General features: G+C 45.8%; 1 protein-coding gene across 7 annotated transcripts in view; it reads left to right on the top strand.

The window, feature by feature from the left end:
• The window catches only part of ESPN (espin), a 171,249-nt gene that overhangs the window by 119,783 nt on the left and 30,102 nt on the right, over window positions 1-21,364 (top strand). For 5 of the 7 annotated variants that reach the window (XM_083162977.1, XM_083162975.1, XM_083162979.1 and 2 more), the window contains exons 8-10: window positions 1,283-1,444; window positions 2,642-2,837; window positions 12,338-12,364. In XM_083162977.1, coding sequence (XP_083019103.1) covers window positions 1,283-1,444; window positions 2,642-2,837; window positions 12,338-12,364 — 385 coding nt within the window. The remainder of the gene's footprint in view (window positions 1-1,282; window positions 1,445-2,641; window positions 2,838-12,337; window positions 12,365-21,364) is intronic. The other 2 variants (XM_083162980.1, XM_083162978.1) reach the window with 1 other exon arrangement.

Raw genomic sequence — 21,364 nt, 5'->3', positions numbered from 1 at the left:
AAGCACCTTTCCAAACCAGCTGGGAAACTGACCTGGCCAGATCCCTCGGTGAGGAGGACTGGGACAGTATCTTTAAAACTTGCTTTAAGCTCTCCAGGTGTCTACATCACGCGGAGATGTTCTTTAAGCTCATACATAGAGCCTACTTCACCCCGGAGAGGCTCCATAAGATTTGGCCCTCAGTCTCGAACCTTTGCTGGAGGAATTGCGGGCAGGTGGGCAATATATACCATGTGTTTTGGAGCTGCCCCGCTATCCAGCCACTCTGGGTGAAGGTATTTCAGACCCTGAGTATCATTGTTAAACACAACATAGTACCTGACGCCGCAGTGGCTCTTCTACACGTATTTCCATGCACTTTGACGGCAGCCGATAGATACGTAGCGGGCCAGATCTTCGTGGCCACAAAGGCAGCGATAGCGAAACTTTGGAAATCCGACAAAACCCCCACCATGGACGCTATCCTTAAAAAGGTCCACAAGCACTTTACATTCGAGACCACGGGGGCCAAATACTCGAGCTCCCCTAACTCTATTCATATTAAATGGTTTAACTGGTCCCTCTTCTGCGACGATTATGGCAGATCTAATTTAACATCGGAGCTACTAGATGTTACAGATTTAGGCTGATGCTCCCACTTATGTGTTGCTTTGGGCATGTTACTGATGTATAGATTTTTGTCTTCTTTCTTTACGATATCAGCATTGTAAACAACAGTGATTGTCAACTGTAATCATATGGCAAATGTAAGCGACATCCTCCCCGCCCCCTGTCTCCCTCCCTTCTTTCTTTTATGTTCCCCCCTCCCTCCCCCCCGTTCTCATAAAAATAATGGAGATGGTCCCTCTGGGGACATTTGTGTTTCTCAATAAAAATTGAATATGAAAACAAAAGAAGTAAGAAGAATGGGCATTGGGGTGGTAATTGGTAATGGTCACGAGATAAAATGCATAAAATAATAAAGAAAACTATAGGGAATAAACAACAAACAGCAAAAAATAGTCAAGAAACAAAATTCTATAAACCACGCATTTCAGCAGCTGGGCTTCAGAGATGAATAGACAAAGTGTCATGACCTAGAACCGTACGAAGGATAAAATTAAGAACTTGCTTCATTTGACCTAAATGTTTTCACTATGGCCTCATCTCTTACATTCCATGGGAAATGTGTATTGCTAACTGTATGATGGCATTTCTCACTAAACCATCTAGCCTTTAGACTGCATTTTCTGTATGTGCCCTCATGTTTGATACTCCTGATAACCTTGTTTGTTTCTTGTAGTTGATTTCACGTGAAAGCAGTCCAGAAGGGCTTCGAAGGGCCGACTCCTGCAGAAAATCAAGAAACTTCAAAAAACAACCCAGCACGGGGGATTACTATAAATACATAGGGCAGAACACGGCAGAATCACCAGAGATCAGGAAGATGGCGCACAGCGAGGAGGTGAGGGGTTTAACATTCTGCGTTTGTAGAGAGAACCCAACGGTACCTGCAGAACAGGAAGCTGCTCATCTCTGCCACACAGTAGCCACAACCTGGAGTCTCTGTATTCCACAGTAGGTTGGCGCATTGGATGCCGGGTCTAGGGCTTCTCAAGATCAGGGCGGGTGATTGTTTGCATACCAGATTTTTGGGGGGTTTTGTTTTCTTCAAGTGAACGCAATTTGCAGCCTCTAGTTTTTCTTGTTCATTGATTAATAAAACAGACCTACAACTTTATGATCCTCTGTCACTCTCTAGGGGGGTTTGTCTGAGGCACCACACCCAAAGGGCATATGGTCATTAGGTCGACACACCTTTGATCGACGTGGCTAGGTCGACAGTCAAAAGGTCGACATTGGGGTTTGAACTCTTTTTTTTTTTTTTTTTTTGAGCCGACATTTATAATGACAGGCGGTGTTTCATGGCCTACCATCCACTAGGGCATGGAGGGAGAATAGAATAGTGTGCCGAGCGCATCGGTGCACCGATAGTGCCCATGTCGACAATGTCAACATTTGGGACCAAAAAAGTGAAAAACCCATGTTGACCTTTTGTCTGTCGACCTAGCCATTGTCACCTAATGCTTGTGTCGGCCTTCCATCTATGTCAATCTTAGGCATGTTGACCTATTTTAGGTGTTGAACTAAGCCCTATCACCCTGTAGTGGTCGTTCCGATGCATGTTGACCCAATGATCCATACCCACCCAAAGCATGGCGAGCGAACGGGGCGCACTGATACGCTTTCCATGTTGACTTACTTGACTAAATTCCCATTGTCGACCTAATGCTTGTGTCGACCTTCTGTCCCTGTCAACCTTTAGTGGTCAACCTAATGTATGTTGACATTCATAGTGTCGACCCTATGACCCATACCCAGTCACTAGGGGTACATTTATTAAAGCTTCTAAAAAGAAAAGGTGATGTTGCCCATAGCAACCAACCAGATGCTGATTATCATTTCTCTATTACATCCTAGAAAATGATAGACAGAATCTGATTGGTTGCTAAAGGCAACAGCAGCTCTTTTTATTTTTAGAAGCAAGAGTAAATGTATCCCTAGGGTTCATTTGTAAATTCAGAAAACGTTCCATTTCAGTGTAACCATAAGCCGGCATAGAACGGTCAGTCATTCGTCTGTTTGCTTGTTATTGTTTTAGGGATCTCTTCTCTCAAATGAAAATGTGCACAATGGTAACGCTTCTGACAACAAACCTATGGGAAATATTCCGCCACCTCCGATCCCTCCGCCGCTTCCAGAAAACCTTTGTTACCCACCACCACCACCGCCTCCGCTGCCAACAGAGGCCTCCATATCTAGCTCCATGCAACGACGGTCATCCAACTCTACTGGAAGTAAGTTGTAGAGGTCTCCAATTTTAGTGATTGGTGGTTGGTTCTTATTTGTCGATTTGTATCGGTTCCCACTACTTCGGGAGAAATTTACTAAGATGTGTAGTCTATTTCACATGGGATGTTGCTATGGGCAACCAATCAAAATCTACTTCTTATTGATTTAGCACCTTCTAGAAGATAATAGCATCTGATTGGTTGCCCGTAGCAACATCCCAAGTGAAATAGAACTCCCATCTTAGTCAATTTCCCGCTTCGTGTATGATGGCTTCTTCATGAAAGATTGATATAAGCGCTTCTTGTTACACTACAATTAGGGGTGATGTTTTACCAGGCTAGTCCATTATGCAATGACCTCCTGTATACTGTCTTTAGTTAACATTTGGAGGATTATTTCCTTTTAGGTAGCTTTCATTTATTGGTTTCTACATGTTTTAGTTTTTGCTAGAAAAAGTTTGTACTTTTTTAGTTGTCGAGTGTGTTCACTATGAATAAAGTTTCCTCTGTTTTGGATACAAATGTTCTATCCACAGGCACTGGATGTCCGATGATATATATGTATTGCTAAAAAGCACAGAAAGGTAGCAACACATCCAATCAATGTGGATGTGGTAACTGGCGACGTAGACCTGGGTTTGTTAAATCGTGGTTTAAAAGCATCTATAGAACTGTCATACATCCAGCCTCTCATACATGGGGCCATGTGCTATGAGTTTTCCTTTTTATAGTGTCCTTTACTATTATCTAGTTACATTATATAGATGAATTCCCCCTTGGCTGTAGCTAGTTAAATAATATTTTGGTGTCTATTTTAGGCCTCCTTTTACAAAATTCAACATTTGCACAGGTCTGCGTAGGCTTCCACCTCTGTACATACAGATGGAGCCGCCTTCATTAGAGGGGCTCCTGGCGATAGAGTAGCCATGCGCCATCCCCCGCCAGCCGCCAGAGTCTGACAGAATGGGATACACACGCATGAGATGCTCACGTGTCCCATTCCGTCGGCAGCCAGCTGCCCACACTCCCCCGCTCTCTGCCTGTCTCCATGAAGCGGAGACTGGCAGGGATGCAACCGGTCCCCGCCCCTCTGTGTTTCCCTAATATATTGTACATTTGTGGTCTTAATGGGAGTCATTCAGATGTGGTTGGAGTTCCTTGGAAGCAGCAGTGATAGCGCTGTATGGTGACGCAGCAGGAGGCATCTACTGTATACCCAGCAGATACCTCCTGCCGCAGTAGTGATCAGACCTGCATCCTACCGCACAGCATTGGATCGAAGCACCAACCATCAGGCGGCTTTACAGTGGCCAGGAAATCTCTGTCCTACGACGGAGGTCCCAGGCCTCTTCCCAGCCCCTAAACAGCGGCAACATGACTTCCATCACAGCCCCCAAAACAGCATCAAAGTGTCTATCAGTGGCTGTCTGATGCCAGAATGCATCCTAAGCTGCTGGACCCATTTGTGCATGTGCAGAACAGGTCTTACCAAAGTGCCACAAATCGATACTTTGCAACCATGGGCACATGGGCACATACAATTTATATAAGATACATCGGGGGTCATTCAGGTGCACGACCTGAATGACCTCCGATGTATCTTATATAAATTGTATGCATCAAAGTTCCAATAAACAATTGCAGGTAAGCGAGCATTAGATGGATTTACCTGTTCTTCATCTCGCTCACTCCTAATTCCTAAAATCATTAGAATCAATGGTGGATTAGACACAGGATTGTCCCGATGTACTGCAATCAGGGGATTCCCTCCCAGGAAACCCCTTTCCTGTCCCTACAGCCTACTAAAAAGTCACCCTCAGTGCCTTAAACAGACCTGTTCGCTAGGCTGCGTATACTCACAGCCTAGTGAACAGCTCAGCGCCGCCCACACACAACTCGGCACACACCTAATTCAATCTGGCCGCGGATCAGCGAAAATGGCAGCGGATTCGACAATTTAGCGCCCGTTTTCGCCAATACTTTTTTAAAAAGCTGAATCTGTATTAGGGAAAAAGGCTGCTAAATTGTCTAATTCACACCGCTTTCACTGATCCGAAGGCTAACCGACCGTCGGATAGATTGGTCGAGCATAAATTCTACCATATCTTGGCAAAAAGTGACGATATTTCCGACTTTTGGAAATATCAGGACTGATTGAATACCCCCCGTAATGTCCTATCTGTGGCTAATCATCTGAATATTCAGTTTTAATATATCTATTGAATTGTACATTGATGACATTGTTTATGCATATTTTAAATTCTATTATAATAATAATAATTATTATTATTATTTGCTGTGCTTTTGTGCTCTGTTATGAGATGACTTTTCTACAGTGTGTCCCAGACTCCGCCATTACTGTCCAGGTGTTACGGCTATGCATAATTGAATCCAGTTAGTTACATGAAATTGACTTATGTGCTTAGTCAAGGATATCCAGCCTGAACTGTAATGTCAGATTTTGGGCAACTCTGCTGAATTATTTCTCATACCTGTGCTACCAGTGCAATGGATTGTACTGGCAAATGCATTAAAAGTCTCGAGCAGAGGTGAGGTATGAATGAGACCATGCATGTCTATATATATCAAAAAAAGTGTAACCAAAGGAGGAGGAATATAAAGGCATGAGGAAGCCACAGACTGAGAGTGATATAGTGCAAGTCGCAGGGTCCTCCAGCAGCACAAAATATATCAGGAGATGAGGGATGTGTTACTATGAACAGGGCTGCTCAGTGACATGATGTGAGTAGAAGAATAGAGGCTGCAGGAAGCAACAGACTGAGAGTTATATAGCAACAGGAGTCAGGTGCCCTGCAGCACAGAGTATATTAGGAGATGAGTGATGTGTTTGTGAGGATTTGGCTGAATGTTACAGGAATGGTGGCAACGGGTTTACAAAGTGGAGTTATTGCACATAGCAGTCAATCAGATTCATCTAGTACAATGGTTCCCCAACGTGTCCTCCACGCACCCCAACAGTTCAGGTTTTAAGTAAAACCATGGCTCAGAAGAGATGGTTGCATCAACTTGACGGAGGTACTAATTAGGTCACCTGTGGCCAAGCATGGATATACTTACATCCTGAATGGTGCTTTGACAAACAAGTTTGGGAACCTCTGATCTAGCACCTTCTAGAAAATAATAGAGATTGCAATAAGCAACATCTCCTTTTTTGGAAAAATGCACTTTAGTAATTTTACCCCGAAGAGTTATATAATAGAATGAACAGGATCTCCAGCAGCACAGAGTATATAAGTAGATGAGAAAGGTGTTAATGAGGACACAACAGCATTTAATGAACAGCGACATTATGGTAGCAAGGAAGTGGATGTAATCTACACACTGAGAAATGGAAAGAATTTACACCTGCACAGAACATTACTATTATATACAAAGTCTTCTATGGGAAACAATATATTTTTTTTTTACTTTTTACAACTTTGATATCACAGTGCAGATTAGGGAGGTATAAGGTAATGCGGTATCACACAGTCATATAAAGTTAGTCATCAATTACCGTATTTATCGGCGTATAACACGCACTTTTTTCCCCCTGAAAACAGGGGGAAAAGATGGCTGCGTGTTATACGCCGATATGCGTGCTATACGGCGGTAAATTGCGGTAAATATACCTGTATTGGTATATAATAGGTGCGCGCCAGTGGTGTCCAGGTGTGCACCACTGGCGCAGCACCTCTACCCCATACCTCCGATCAGGCCCAGTCCCCCTGTCCTCCGGCGATCGTAGCTTCCCCAGACCACCCCGGCGCGCCTGTCACTTTACAGTGACGTCGGCGGCAGGCTCGGGTAATGTCGGCCAGGCTCGGGGGGACTCGGAAGCGCTCAGGCACCCGAGTCCTCCCGAGCCGCGAACATCCCCCAGCCTGCCACCGACGTCACTGCTAAATGTGACAGGCGGCTAGGAAGGGGGAGAGAGGCAGCAGGGAAGCTCCGGCGTACTAACGCCGGAGCGAAGGCGAGGGGGGGGGCGGGCTGCTTCTAACCTTCTGTGGTGGGTTTTGCTGGGGCAGGATAAACCTGCCCTGGTAGGTTTGTCCTGCCCCAGCACAACCCACCACCCAAGGGGTTAAAGCTCCTCCCTGCACAGTGACTCCTTCCTCCCTGGCTACAGCAGCGTCATCAGCCTTTCCAAGCGCTGGCTGTAGCCTGGAGGAGGAGAAGGATAACTGTGCTGCCCTGCAAGTAAAATCCAGTACGGTATTTAAATTAATGCTGTATGCTAATAAACAGTGTAATAACACTGTAATAAACCTGGGGGCTGGGGGGGCGGGGGGGGGGAAATGATGAGTGAATTTCTCTGGCTTCTGCTTTATCTGAGTTATTCTTATTTTTTTCCTGGAATTTCCCTCTTAAAATGAAGGTGCGTGTTATACGCCTGTGCGTGTTATACGCCGATAAATACGGTAAATGATTTATAATACGTCTTGCACCATTTCAGGTTGGATTATAAATTCTGATTCACTGCTGAATGCTGCGCTTTAACCTTTTGAATTATGCAGTATTACACTATTTATACAGCACTTTAGTGGTCTGTATATTTTCTGTTTTTTACTTGCCTGTTTTACAGCATTTACCTGTGAGTCGAAGCACTAAGAAGGTTATATTACTAGTTAAATGCCCATGAAAATGACGGCTTCTGCGATGTACTTTGAGCTGTGACAGTTTTTACTTTCACATTGAGCTGTGAGTTTTTAACCCACAAATTGTCCACCCCAGTTCCTATCTGCTCCCACATCCAATCTCTGTCTTCACAGCTCCCTCTCTCCATATCCAGCAAGTTAATAAACAGATCAGTGTCCCTGCAAACCTTGATTTCGTTTTCTGTTAAGGATACATTGACACATCTATTTTAACGAGTGTAATAAAAGTTATATTTTAATTGAATCATATTTCTACAACTATTCAATCATTCAAGCGTGCCCCAAAAACCTATCTGGTTCTTCCTTCGTCCCTCTTTGGACTTACCCCCTTTGTAAGGATACATTTGTATACAGACAATTTTAGACCTGACAGAACCTCAGTCTTTCAGTTGAGAAGATTGAGGTGGAATCTATGAGTTATAAATTTCATGGGCATCAGGTGTACATATTTACATGTACCAATCTGAAGGTCACCAGTGAATTTTTTGGGGTTTTAGTCTGATCTTGGCAACTGTAGTCTTTATTTTGCCCTAGCACCTACAGCAAGGTTCTTTACAAAAGCAATCGTGCTATTGTAATCCAGAGGTCACCCATACCTTGTCAACCTTCAAATCCAGGTAAATAGGGATATTGTACCTACGCACTGTGTCTGACTTGGACTAGTTGCAAACACGCAAACAGTTTGACCGAAACCGTTATGGATAATATTGGGTTTGTGTTGCGCTCTGTCCTTATGTGTCTGGCTTGTAGGCCGAAACCGGTGTACTGTATCTAGTATACTGTATGGATCATAAAGTTGGGGTAGAACCCCTCCAATTAAGTGGGTAATCTTCAGGCGTGCATGTTCTATGATGGAATTAACACAAAAAAGTTCCAGCAAATAACGTAATACTTCAAAATACAGCAACGGTATTCTACAGTGACGTTACAGCCCTGATTGAGACAATTCGTAAAACACCAAGCCACAGTTTGCGCATCGGGCTTAAATCCCAGACGGCCAAAGTGGGCAGCAGTGGTCGCTGAATTGTCTGAATAGGTGAGTGGGATTGAGTCCAATGATTCCCAAATTTGATTCCAATCTGGGAAATACAGTCTCTAATCAAAGTCTAAAAATATCTGAATGCGGCATCCCGCTATTCAGATATAAGCAATGCAGTCCTCAGGTACCCCTTTAACCAGGTGATGGTGCACAGGTTTTCGGGGGAGGGGGTGTATGGTGCAGCTTAGGGTGTGCAGGTGTCCCTCTGCTTACCCTCCGACAGCCAGGTGCCGCATGCGTATGTGTTATGTTGTCAGACTACGTGTAGTTGTGTACCTGGTATTCCTGATCTCCTTTCCGACACCGCTCGGCTGTTCCCTGCCTGCTTCACTCGCCTGCAATTCAGAGGGCGGAGGGACAAGGGCACCCCAGGGAGACAATACCCCAAAACACCCCACAAAATGGTCACCACACGTTAGGACGGTGATCAAAGATTTTATTTAGCTCCAAGGAAACTGGATCACCGCTTTGAGGAATGATGAAGAATATTTCACAACAAATAAACACAGTTGTAAGAAATGAAATAAGAACAATTCACATTCTATGAACAAAGATTTAAGAGGAATTTCCACCTATATGATGCTGTGCGCCATGGGGTCACTGAGGCACCGTAGGCCGCACCTCGCGCAGCACCACCACAAGAAAGGTAACACACTGTTTTCTATAAATAACTTTATGCAACAATGTGAGTATAATAAGAAGACGCAATGCGGGAAGATATCGAGCGCGATGGGGCCGTCCGTGGTAGTGACAGGCCACAATTCGCATGATACACTCCGTCCCCAACCTTTCGGTTAACTCACTGTGGAGAGAGATTTACAACATAAAAATCTTCGCAATGGTTCCCCACTAAATGGCGGTAATATTGTATGCAATAATTCACTTTCAATATAGATAACCACAAGTGTCCATATGCACATTATTAACTAGTCCCTGAACTGCAGTTCAACACTCAAAGCTAGGTACCATTTGTCCTAGGTGCACCATATTGATAATAAACCTAACACTAAATTTGGGATCCGGGAACTTGTGTCCTGCGTTTATACTTGAAACAAGTCACAGAGGAAAGGGAAAGGTCCCCTCAGGCGTTACAGGTAGAAACTGTGGCCCGACACAACGACTAGGAGTGTAATGTTCTCTGCACCAGGTCACTGGTGGATTAGTTAGGGAGCCCTGTCCCTAAGGCTGCCGACATGGGGTATGGTCGGTATGGAGGAAGCGGTGTAGCCTGGTTCAAACGGCTGGTACTGGGGCTAAAATGGCGCCTGAGCGTGGTAGAACCAATAGGCCTGTAGCATGGGAGAGCGGGGCAGTGCCCGGGTACCTGAGTCTCTGCTTGTGTTGCCAGCTCTGCCGGTCGCGAATGCATCAGAGGCACACCACAGGAACAACTGCTGGGCACTTGGGCTTCACTGCTGGGCACTTGGGATGCACTGCTGGGCACTTGGGATGCACTGCTGGGCACTTGGGATGCACTGCTGGGCACTTGGGATGAGTGGACAGGGGACCCCCAGCTGCGCTGGCTTACTGTAACCTCTCCGGCCTCCGCTGTGGCTTCTCTTCTCCCCTCCTTGGCTCCGTCTCTGGGCCGCACCTGGTCTGTGGGACGCCGGGCACCTCTCCGTAGCCCACCAGCTGTCTCTCACCGCCAGGTACACCGCTGAGGGAAGTCGCGGCGGCGTCTCTCCTTCGCCGCGTCACACACCTCGAGCCTTCCGCCCTGCTGCACACTGGTCCTCGCCCTCCGATCTGCTCTCTGTCCCCGTCAGCTGCTGGGCGCCGGTCTCCCCGTGGAGTTTCCTCATGGCGTCACCCTGGACCACTGCTTACGTCGTCCACCCGCTTCTGCCTCAGGTAACCTCTCTCCGCAGCTCTTCCCGCGCCGTCCCACGTCTCTCCTCCTCCTGGGTGCACTTGCTACAGCCTTTTCTCCCCAGCAACAGGCTGGAACGCCCCGCTCTGTTGGCGCCCTGCTGAGCCACCAATGACAAGGTCTCTCTCTTCACATACTCCACAGGGGCAGAGGTCAGTCCCGGGGTCCAGTTGCAGAGGTGATCAGGGTAGGCTGGTTACCTAGCAACTCCTCGGGCATAGCTTTCAGGCCACCATTTGTAATAAGGGCAGCGCTGGCCACTACTGCAGGAGCATAGTAGACGGGGTATCCCTCAAATTCTGGGATGCCACATATGGACACACAGCGTGCTGCGACTCTGGCTGAAGTCGGACGGCTGCAGGGACTCTGGACGGGGAAAGCTGCTGCCCTGGTCAAAGGTATGGCCGTTAGCAGTGCGTCCACGGTTCTGCCCTTGATCCCTCCTGCCTCTCTCTCCACTCACAGCCTCCTACTTACCCCTCCTTGCGGTCCATTTGGACGATCTCTTCATTTACTCATCATTTACTAGACTCCCAGCCTGGTTCCCACTCATTGGATGATTTGTCTAGGGGTCCTGTTCAACACTATACAGCAGAGATAATTTTTAATAATGGACAAGATTCTCTCATTGCAGAAAATAGTCTACTGCTGCAACTCGTACAGTACTTCTCATCTCTCTATGACATGAGGTTTATATAGGCAGCACTGCAGGGGTGGAGTTCCTAGTATGGACTATTGGCATCAGTGTGCCATGTTTTCCATGGGTGTGGTATAGCAGGTCGACAATGTCTAGGTAAACATGCACAATGTCTACACAAGGAAAAGATTATCATGAGTTTATCACTTTTTTTGAGTCAATGTGAACACCTGAACATTTGGACCCCCAATAAGTGTACCACGTACCCTCGCGTGGGTCAATTGGATTGCCATGCTTCAGGCCATGTGGCTCACTCCTCTACCGCTACAAACGGCACACTTTACCGTTCCCAATAGGAGTCCACATGGATGGAAAAGTATGAAAAACAAACAATTATAATAATTGTGAAGAACTCATGTTGACATATTCATGTGTCGCATATTGCATGTCGACCTATTGCTTGTGGTATCCAGATGATGGGTCGACAGTGTCTAAATAGACACTCAATAGGTTGACATTGACAAAAAGGTTGACACATGAAAAAGTTGACAAGTTTTTCACGATTATTATAATTTATGGATTTTTTCATACTTTAAAATCCATGTGGACTCCGATTAGGAACAAGTAAAAGGTCAACAGGAGACCACTTTGTAAAACAACCTCCATAGTCCACAGATGTAACAGCGGCACCTGCAGGGTGTAGTGAGATACTGCAAAGTATTAGTTTGAACTGTGAGGTTGTAATGTCACTAGTTCCTGATGGATTGGTCTTTCGCGTTCTCTTGAACGATTGCATCCATTTGGTTATTTATGAGATTTACTTTTTTTTTTTTTGCAGTTTACAAGAAAAATAAACTTTAGATGAAACTATATAGTAATTTTTACTAGAGATGTGCAGGTTCTGATTTACTCTGACTTCAAAGCAGGATCTTATTGGCTATCCCAAATCACATGACAGTTGTTGATAGCCAATAAGATCCTGCTTTGAAATTAGAGCAAATCAGAGTACATCTGAGCCTGCACATCTCTAATTTTTACTGCATTCTCTTCCTAAAACTTAAATCTTTTTTATATTTTCTTTTAACTGACTTGTTTTCTAACTTTTACTTTTAACTCTCTTCTCTCTCTTCTCGTTTCTCTGCACTGTTCCATGTGACTAATTTTTTTTCTGTCCCCGCCTTTGTCCTCATTTGTTTCTTTGTAATTCCACTCAATCATGCTTCCCTTAATCTCGTCACTGACCTGCATGCCAATTCTGTCTGCCACACAATGCCCTGTGCTGACTCTAACATCTAGAAGTGAAAGCTCTCAGGCAGAGGAAGAGTAAGTACCGATTTCATCTCCTATCCGCCCTGTTCTCTGCTTGTTTAGTGTAATCCGTAGAGCGACATGAATAGATAGCTGGGTGCACTTAGATTAGCCTTTATTGGATTGGAGTAGTATTTTGCATGGCCGAAACTCATCTGCCTCCTCCGTGTGTTCGGGCGAAGGGTCTGATGTGAAAAATCTGCTAACCATTCACCACAAACTTTGGGCCTAATTCAGACCCGATCGCAGGACAAATTCGTTCTCAAAATTAGCAAAACCAAGCAGGTGGGGCAGATGTAACATGTGCAAAGAGAGTTAGATTTGGGTGAGTCATTTTGTTTCTGTGCAGGGTAAATACTGGCTGCTTTATTTTTACACTGCAAATGAGATTTCAGTTTAAACACTCCTCACCTAAATCTAGCTCTCTGTTCACATGTTACATCTGCCCCACCTGCAGTGCAGCATGGTTTTGACCATTTTGAGAACAAATTTGCCCTGCGATCAGGCCCTTTATTCAGAATATTTACTGAGCTGATGCAAAATATGAAAAAAATGAGAAAATAGTGTTCACTTTAGAGGAGATGTGGGGAACCATTTGGCCCTCCAGCTGTTGTTGAACTACACATCCCAGCATGCCCGGCAATTGTTTTAGTATGGCTAAATAGCAAAATTGCAGCATGGCATGCTGGGATATTTAGTTCAACAACAGCTGGAGGGCCAAAGTTTCCCCATACCTGGTCTAGGGGGTATATTTTTATTGAAGTGTGGGTTTTTGAAAATGGAGATGTTGCCCATAGCAACCAATCAGATTTTAGCGATTATTCTTTGAGTAGGTGCTTGATGAATAAAAAATAGAATCTGATTTGTCGCCATTGGCAACATTTCCACTTCTGTAAACCTGCATTTTAGTAAACATACCCCTAGGTGCAGGATTCTGATACAAGAGGAGGAGGGCATATTTACATTTTGAAGGGCAATGTAATGTAATGTAGCACTACAGCCGGTGGCACTAAGGAGGTGAGGTGGATACTAATTACCTGTTCCCAGGCTTGTTGAAGGGGACCAGCAGGAGGGCCTGGGTCAGCGGTCTCCACCCCTTTTCTGTCAGCTAGCCACACAGCCTCTTTCCCCAGTCTTGTAGTCTCCACTGCAATATGGTGGGGGGGAAGTTATCCACTCTAGATATTACCCTGGCTCATGGTGCCCACAACTGTTCTGGTTGGGGACACTCCCAGAGCACAAATAACAGAGGTTTTAAAAAAAAAATAGCAAGCCACACCTCCCTGATTAGGCCATGCCCCGACTGTACCTGGGCCCGTGCAATTCTCTACTGCCCTGGCTACATATGCCGTAGCCATATATTACGTCTATAGTTTCAAAATTAAAATATGCCCTCCTCACGGATCAGCACCCGGCACCTAGATTTAAAGCTAGAAAGGGGGGCCTCATTCAGAGTAACAGTGGCTCCGGTATCTCCCTTCCTGCATATGACCATGGGGCTACTCAGAAACCCTATAAAGACTGATCTGCCGGCAAAATTTTACGTAGTCGCTAGGATTTGCAAAGACACTGATGGGCGTGTCTATACAAATCCTGACAGCTGCGGCATTTGCATGTTTCCACACAGTAGCTGCGTACATTAGCATTAGCACACCTCCCTGAATCTTGCCCGGTGTTTTTACAAACGTCTTACTGAGGCAACAGTTCAGTGGCCACTTCTGAAAAATAATCGTAAAAATTATTACTGCATAACCGCGTTACTTTTCCTGAGTTTTTTTTTTTTTTTTACAGAAGTCCTTTTTTTTTTGTCATTCGCAAAAGATGCATTTATTTTTTATGAACTTTTCAATAACATTGTAAGTTGTGTGAGTAATCCTGACTGATATCTATGCAGTAACGACAAATATGAAATACGATATCTATGCAGTAACGTGATGACAAAAGTACACCTGATGGTTATACAAAGTGGACTCCACCGCCCCCAAAATCTTACCTCAGTGATGTCACCTGTAACTACCAATAGTTGTACAAAATGGCTGCCAACAGTGTGCATAAAATAACAATTATACTTCAAAACATAAAGTTGCACTTTAAAATATTCAGTTCTCGCTTTAGATGATGTCCTCAGTATAATGTTTTTCTGGTCCCATGAAATATTGATTAGAATTGGCAAACACCTGTCACGCAGTTATTATACACAAGCTAACATGGCTTCAGTTATCTGTGGTACATTATTTACGATGGCCTACGGGCGCATTACATTTATATATGCATCACCCGCCTGTGTTGGACTACATTCACAATGAGAACTAGGTGGCCACAGCTGGCGTATGAATCTAGAACAATAGCAGCTACAGGTTATTTTATTGCATCTAGGTTAGCAACAAGTAATGTTTTTGATGTTGAGTTTAGAAAACAAGTAGAAACTGGGCAATTAAAGGGCGAGGCTTTCAATTTGAGACAAAAGAGGACGGCTGGGACACCCCCACATCAGACTATGTACATACTTCAGCCTGAAGGGCAAAACTGCTTCCTTTATTCTGTAGGTTTGATACCCGAGATGACTAGCATATGATATAGTCCAATATGTTCTTTAATAGTAATGAAATCTATACAAACATAAATACAGCGTAAACATAATTATGTGTTGAATTAGGAGCTCTTGTTTACATGTTTGGCTCCATGAGAGACAGTGATGCTTTCCCAGTTTACCCATCAATGTTATTTCTCTTTCATCCCTCCTGATGACACAGCTCAACCATGGGATGTAGGAGGGGTCCGAAGGAGCCAGGCACCTATGCTAAAGCTTTGAGAGGCAGGCTCCTCCCTCTGCATCCATCCCAGCATACTCAGTTTCATTTTAGGTGCCCACTGGAGTGGGTGCTATGCTGAAGGGCTGCTACTTTTTATTAATACTTCATCTTAGTTAGACAGGCGCAGTGTTAAGCAGCCCATACACGCTGCTTTGTGGGCGTGCTTTCCGTGCTGTACTAGCACGGATCACATTGCATTGCATTGCATGTGCATCCGTTGTGCATGCAATGCAATGTGATGAAACCTAAGTACAAAAAGTATGTGCAAGCACATACTTTTTGTACTGTGCGATGAGGTGCCACAGGAGCGCGCACCTCAAAGCACACATCGGGACAGCACTCATAGCAGCGTGTATGGGCAGCTTTAGGCTTCCTTGAGAAGTTTCCTCACACTGACAGCGCAGCAGGGGCTGACAGAAGCACGTCCTGTCAGTTCCCTGTGTGCAGAGAGACACTGTCTGGTCTCTATGCACAGCGCTCAAACCTCTTTAAAAGGAGGTTTCCTGGACCCTGGGGGACCCCAGAGCTGGCTCCCTGCATAGGGGGGATCATGGGTAAAGGGTACCCCGCGATGGATTGGGTTTGCAGGCTGAACTCTGCGGAGATTGCAGCCTGTCACAGGAGCTCAGAGACTGGGCGAGTCCAAGTGATCCCAAGTCAAGGGGAGGCACTGAGAACAGAAGAAGCAACTACAGGAGCGGCTCATAGGGGGTAAAATGGTGCCAAAACACCTCAGACCCCGCTGTAGCAGGGATTTTGGTCTCTTCCTGCACTTTGCCTTGGCGCCCTTTCATCCCTTACTGTACGGAGCTGGAAGGAAATTATACAGCTGACAGAGTGACCAGCTTTCTTCTGAGGCAACGCTACCCCCGCTGACCACAGAGGGTCATACAGCAGACAGATAAGTACTCTGGCATATATTGGCTTGGTACATTTGTCTGACTTAGTGCACTGTGTTTTAAGCATGACAGAAATGTGCTGTGATGAAGGAGGATGCGTTGGCCATGTTAATAAACTGCAGATTTTGCAGGCTAAAATTAACACCTGAACAGATGACCCAAAGGGATATTTGCACTGTATGTGAATCTGTGCCCAGTGGAGCGCAAGCTCAGAGGGTTGAACAACCAGAGCCTGCATGGGCAGCTGCTCAGGGTAAGTCTGTGACTGCATTAGTGCAAGTTTTAAACAGGCAGAGAGATGACTTTGTGAGATCTCCCAGGCCATTGTCATCCTCTCAACATTCCACTGGTTCTTTTCCTCCCTCACAGGGGAAACCTGCTTTCTTACAAGTAATGCAGGACGCTGCTCAAGGTATACACACGTTTAATGCCCTCATGGAGAAGTTTACAAAAGAGTCTGAGGTTTCTCCCAGACATTCTTTGTCCTCCCCTCCTATCCTGAATATAGCCCCAGAGGAGGAAGCAGAGTGTGGGGCAGATACGTCCTGGGATCAAAGGAAAGAGATGGAAACTTCTGTCCCTGGTATTGAAGATAAAGGGCGGGATGTACGGGAAAATGTGGTAAAACCCCTGTTTTACCGCATTTTCCTATGTATTAAAACCCCGCCGCCACGTCACCGCATTGTAGGGTATCGCCACCATTGGGTGGTGATACCCTATAGAAGCCTATGGGCTTCTTTTCGCCGCCCGACGCCTCTGCCGCAAACCCGCCGACCCCCCTCTCCCACTCCCTCTGGCTTACCTGATCCAGGTCCTCCTGGACCCGGAAGGTAACACCTTCCTCCCCCTAGTGACACAGCCAGACGTCCTTCCGGCTGCAGGGGGGAGGAGGAGGCGCCCCCCTGCAGCCTAGCTGTCCCGCTTAGCTGTCCCTGGCGTGAGGGATGCAGGAGGGGGCAGGGAGGTGACGAAGACCCCCCGCACACATTCCAGGCATCGCGGGGGGCTTCCGTCACCACATTGCGATGCCAGCCGCATATGCTAGTACATATGCGCTGGCATCACGGAGGACAGGCGGCGAAGGGCGGCGATGTATATTAATACATCCCGCCCTTAATTTTGGCTGTGAAACATGCATTAAATTTATCTGAAGTGGATAAGACTCCGATGCAGGGAGTATTTAAAAGACAGCGCAGAGACGCAGTCACTTTTCCCTCGGATGAGGGCATGCAGGATTTACTAGGAAGGGCTTGGAAAATGCCCAATAAAAGACTCCTTATGCCAAAAAGGTTTTTGAGCCTGTACCCCATGCCTGAAGAGCATATAAAGTTGTGAGAAAAGGTCCCTCTGGTAGATGCCCCGGTCGCTAGGCTTTCCAAAGCAACTGTTTTGCCTGTGCAAGGGGGTGCTGCATTTAAGGACCCTGTTGATAAAAATCTAGAGGGTTGTTTGAAGGCGATGTTTCAAGGTGTTGGTTTTACACTTAGATCCATTATTGCTTTGGCATGGGTTTCCAAGGTCATGATAGCGTGGGCAAATAATCTGTGTGTTTCTCTGCACCAGCAGTCAAACAAGGTTCATCCAGGTTTGCTGCTTTTTGTTCCTCCTTTCGACCCTCCTATAGAGGGGGTGCGTCCTCCAGGGGACAGTCCAGCAGAAGAAGATTTGTTGCTGGAAAAGGAAAAACTCCCAAATCCTGTTTTGGTGCCTTTACAAAAAAAGCAGGCTTCCAAAGGTGAGGGGAAACCCTCAGCATAACGGGGCGGAGTCTCCCCAATCTGTAATCAGGGTTGGGGGTCGCCTCTTGCAATACCGGGACTCGTGGGCTTTATCAGGTCAGGATCCTTGGTTCTCAATGTGGTTTCTCAGGGTTACAGGATAAACCTGAAGGGGGTTCCTCCAAAAAGGTTTTTACCTACACCTTTGCCCAGAGAGGCACGCCTAAGAAATGCCCTTTTGGGGACGGCGAAGTTTCTCCTGGAAAAGGGCGTGGTGGTTCCAGTACCACGAGAGAAAAGAAAGAAGGGGTTTTACTCAATTATTTTCTTAGTGACAAAACCAGACAACTCATTCAGACCAATTCTGAATTTGAAGTCCCTGAATCTCCACTTGTGGGTGGCTCATTCCAGAATGGAATTCTTGTGGACAGTTCTTCTAAGCCTGGAGCAGGGGGAATTCCTAGCGTCTATGGATATTCAAGATGCATATTTGCACATTCCTATATGCGAAGACCATCAGTCTTTACTGCATTTCGCAATAGGTGAATTACATCTACAATTTCAGGCTCTTCCCTTTGGGCTTGCTACAGCCCCAAGGGTGTTCACAAAAATTATGGCAGTCATGTCACCGGCTCTCACACTCAGGGGTATAGTAATAATTCCGTATTTGGACGACCTTTTGTTCAATGCGGAGTCTGCAGAGAAACTGCAGAGAAAATCCACGGGTGGATTTTAAATCTACAAAAGTCTCAACTGTGTCCCACTCAGATACTTCAGTTTTTGGGAATCATACTAGATACACATCTTCATAGTGTATTTCTTCCGGAAGTAAAGGCCAGAGATGTTTGTCAACTATTCTGGATAATTCTGAGGTCACCAGGTCCGTCAGTTTGGCATTGCCTAAAATTACTGGGCAAGATGGTGGCGACCTTCGAAACTCTTCATTACGCCAGATTCTATTGACAGCCGTTTCAATGGAACATTTTGGCATGTTGGTCAGGGAATCCCAAGACCATGAAAACAGAGAAAGTGATCTTGACACCAGAAACGCGGACGGCTTTACTTTGGTGGACAGATGTGGACTCCCTTCAATTAAATCGCTCTCTTCGGTCATGGGAGTGGCTGGTGGTCACCACCGACGCCAGTCTCAGGGGCTGGGGAGCAGTGGCTCTGGAGTTGAGGTTGCAGGGCTTGTGGTCCAGGGGAGAATCGTCCTTGCCGATCAATGTACTGGAACTATGTGCAGTCTGGATGACTCTGCTGCAGGCGGAAGGGATTCTGAGGGGATCTCCCATTCGAATTCAATCGGACAATGCCACGGCTGTGGCATATCTGAACCACCAAGGGGGCACTCACAGCAAGATCGCGATGATGGAAGTGTCTCGGATCTTTGAATGGGCAGAGGCCAATGTTCCGGCCTTATCTGCTGTTTTCATTCAGGGAATTCGGAATGTGGAAACGGATTTCCTAAGCAGAGTGGAGCTTCTGGAAGAAGAATGGGCATTACATCCACAAGTGTTCCAGGAGATTATAGCTCTTTGGGGCTTCCAGAAGTGGACTTGATGGCGTCCAGGCACAATTGTCAAGTACCCAGATTCTGTGCGAGGACCAGGGATCCGCTGGCTTGGGCGGTGGATACCATGACAGTGCCCTGGAAGGTCAGGTTGGCATATGTCTTGCCTCCATTTCCCATGATTGCCTGGGTGCTGAAGAGGGTGAGGTCACAAGGAACATGCGTCATCCTGATAGCGCCGGATTGGACAAGGAGATCTTGGTACTCCAGCATTCTGAGGTTATCGACAGCGTTGTGGCGTCTTCCTCTTCGGCCAGACCTGCTCAGACAAGGTCCCTTCTTACATCAGGACCTAGCTCGGCTAAATTTGAGGACCTGGCTCTTGAAACCTCTATCTTAAAGAAGAAGGGGTTTTCAGAAGCCGTTATCCGTACCATGATTAATGCAAGGAAACTGGTTTCTTCTGCAAACTATTATAGGGTTTGGAAAACATACATTAGATGATGTGAATGGCAAAAAGTTCACACATCTTGGTTTAAAGTTTCTAGACTTCTTGAGTTTGTACAGGATGGTTTCTTCTTGGGCCTAAGCCTTGAAAGTTCAATTGTCAGCTTTGTCTATCTTTTTTCAAAAGAAAGTAGCTTTGTTACCGGAGGTACAGACGTTTCTCCAAAGAGTTACGCACTTGAAGCCTCCTTATAAACAACCAGTGGCTCCCTCGGATTTGTCCGTGGTGTTATCAGTCATTCAGAAACCTCCTTTTGAACCATTAAGGTCGGCTGACCTGAAATTTGTTACATGGAAATTGACCTATTTGTTGGCAATCGCCTTTGCAAGGCGTGTTTCTGAGTTGGGGGCCTTATCTTGTAGATCTCCGTTTTTGATATTTCATGATGATAGGGCTGTGCTACGAACAGTTCCTAATTTTTACCTAAGGTTGTTTCTTCGTTTCATTTAAACCAAGAAATTGTTCTTCTGGTGTTCAGGCCTCCGAAGGAGATCAGAAATATGGACAGACTTAAAAATTTAGATGTTGTTCGCGCTTTGCGCATTTATGTGGACATAGTGAAAGAACTCTGTAAAACTGATTTACTATTGGTTTTGTATGATGTACACAAAGGGGATGGCCAGCTTCTAAACAGACCATTGCTCGGTGGTTAAGGTCGGTAATTGCCTTTGCTTATACCAAAGTTGGCAGACCAGTGCCTTCCAGATTGAATGCTCATACCACCAGGTCGGTTGCTGCTTTATGGGCGGTGCATCACGGGGCTATGGCAGAACAAGTATGCAGGGCTGCCACTTGGTCATCTGTTCACACATTCACCAAATTTTATAGGTTTCATTCGGGCGAGCAGTGATGAGAACTGCAGACCTGAGCGTACCCTCCCAAAGGACTGGCTCTTGAACGTCCCATGGTTGAGCTGTGTCTCCAGGATAGATGAAAGAGAAAAGAGGATTTTTGTAAGAACTTACCGTTCAAATCCTTTTCCCTGAATCTATCCTCCCTTATACTCAGGTAATACCGTTTCATGTGTGGTCATGTTATAATGGTTCAGTTAATTGATTGTGCATATTAATATGTTCAGGCATTGTACTGAGTTAATGTATCCTAGTGTGCTCTGGAAGTTGAACTGAGAATGCTGGGATGTAGAAGGGAGGAGCCTGCCTCTCAAAGCTTTAGCATAGGTGCCTAGCTCCTTCGGACTCCTCCTACATCCCATGGTTGAGCTGTGTCACCAGGATGGATTCAGAGAAAAGGATTCGAACAGTAACTTCTTACAAAAATCCCCTTTTCATAATCCCTTGGATGTTGCTCAGTAGCGGCAGCAGTCTGTCTGTCAGGCAATACTGGATTTTGTTTTGCTGGATTGTTCATGTATGCCGGTTTATAAAGTGGAATTGTATATTATCATACAGGGGTCATATAGTGGCAAAGCGCGTGTGTGAATGTGGAGGGACTTGGACTGCACATCCTAACTCTAAACCTAATGGGGCAGATGCATTAACCCTTTGAGTGCCAACTTGTCTGTGAGCGATGTGCAACATATCCCCTAAAAATGCCAGCGTCGCTC

The sequence above is a fragment of the Crinia signifera genome, chromosome 19 (genome assembly GCF_055691185.1).
Source record: "Crinia signifera chromosome 19, ASM5569118v1, whole genome shotgun sequence".
Classification (NCBI taxonomy): domain Eukaryota; kingdom Metazoa; phylum Chordata; class Amphibia; order Anura; family Myobatrachidae; genus Crinia; species Crinia signifera.
Note: the sequence above shows the minus strand (reverse complement) of the source record. Positions and strands in the feature narration are given on the sequence as shown.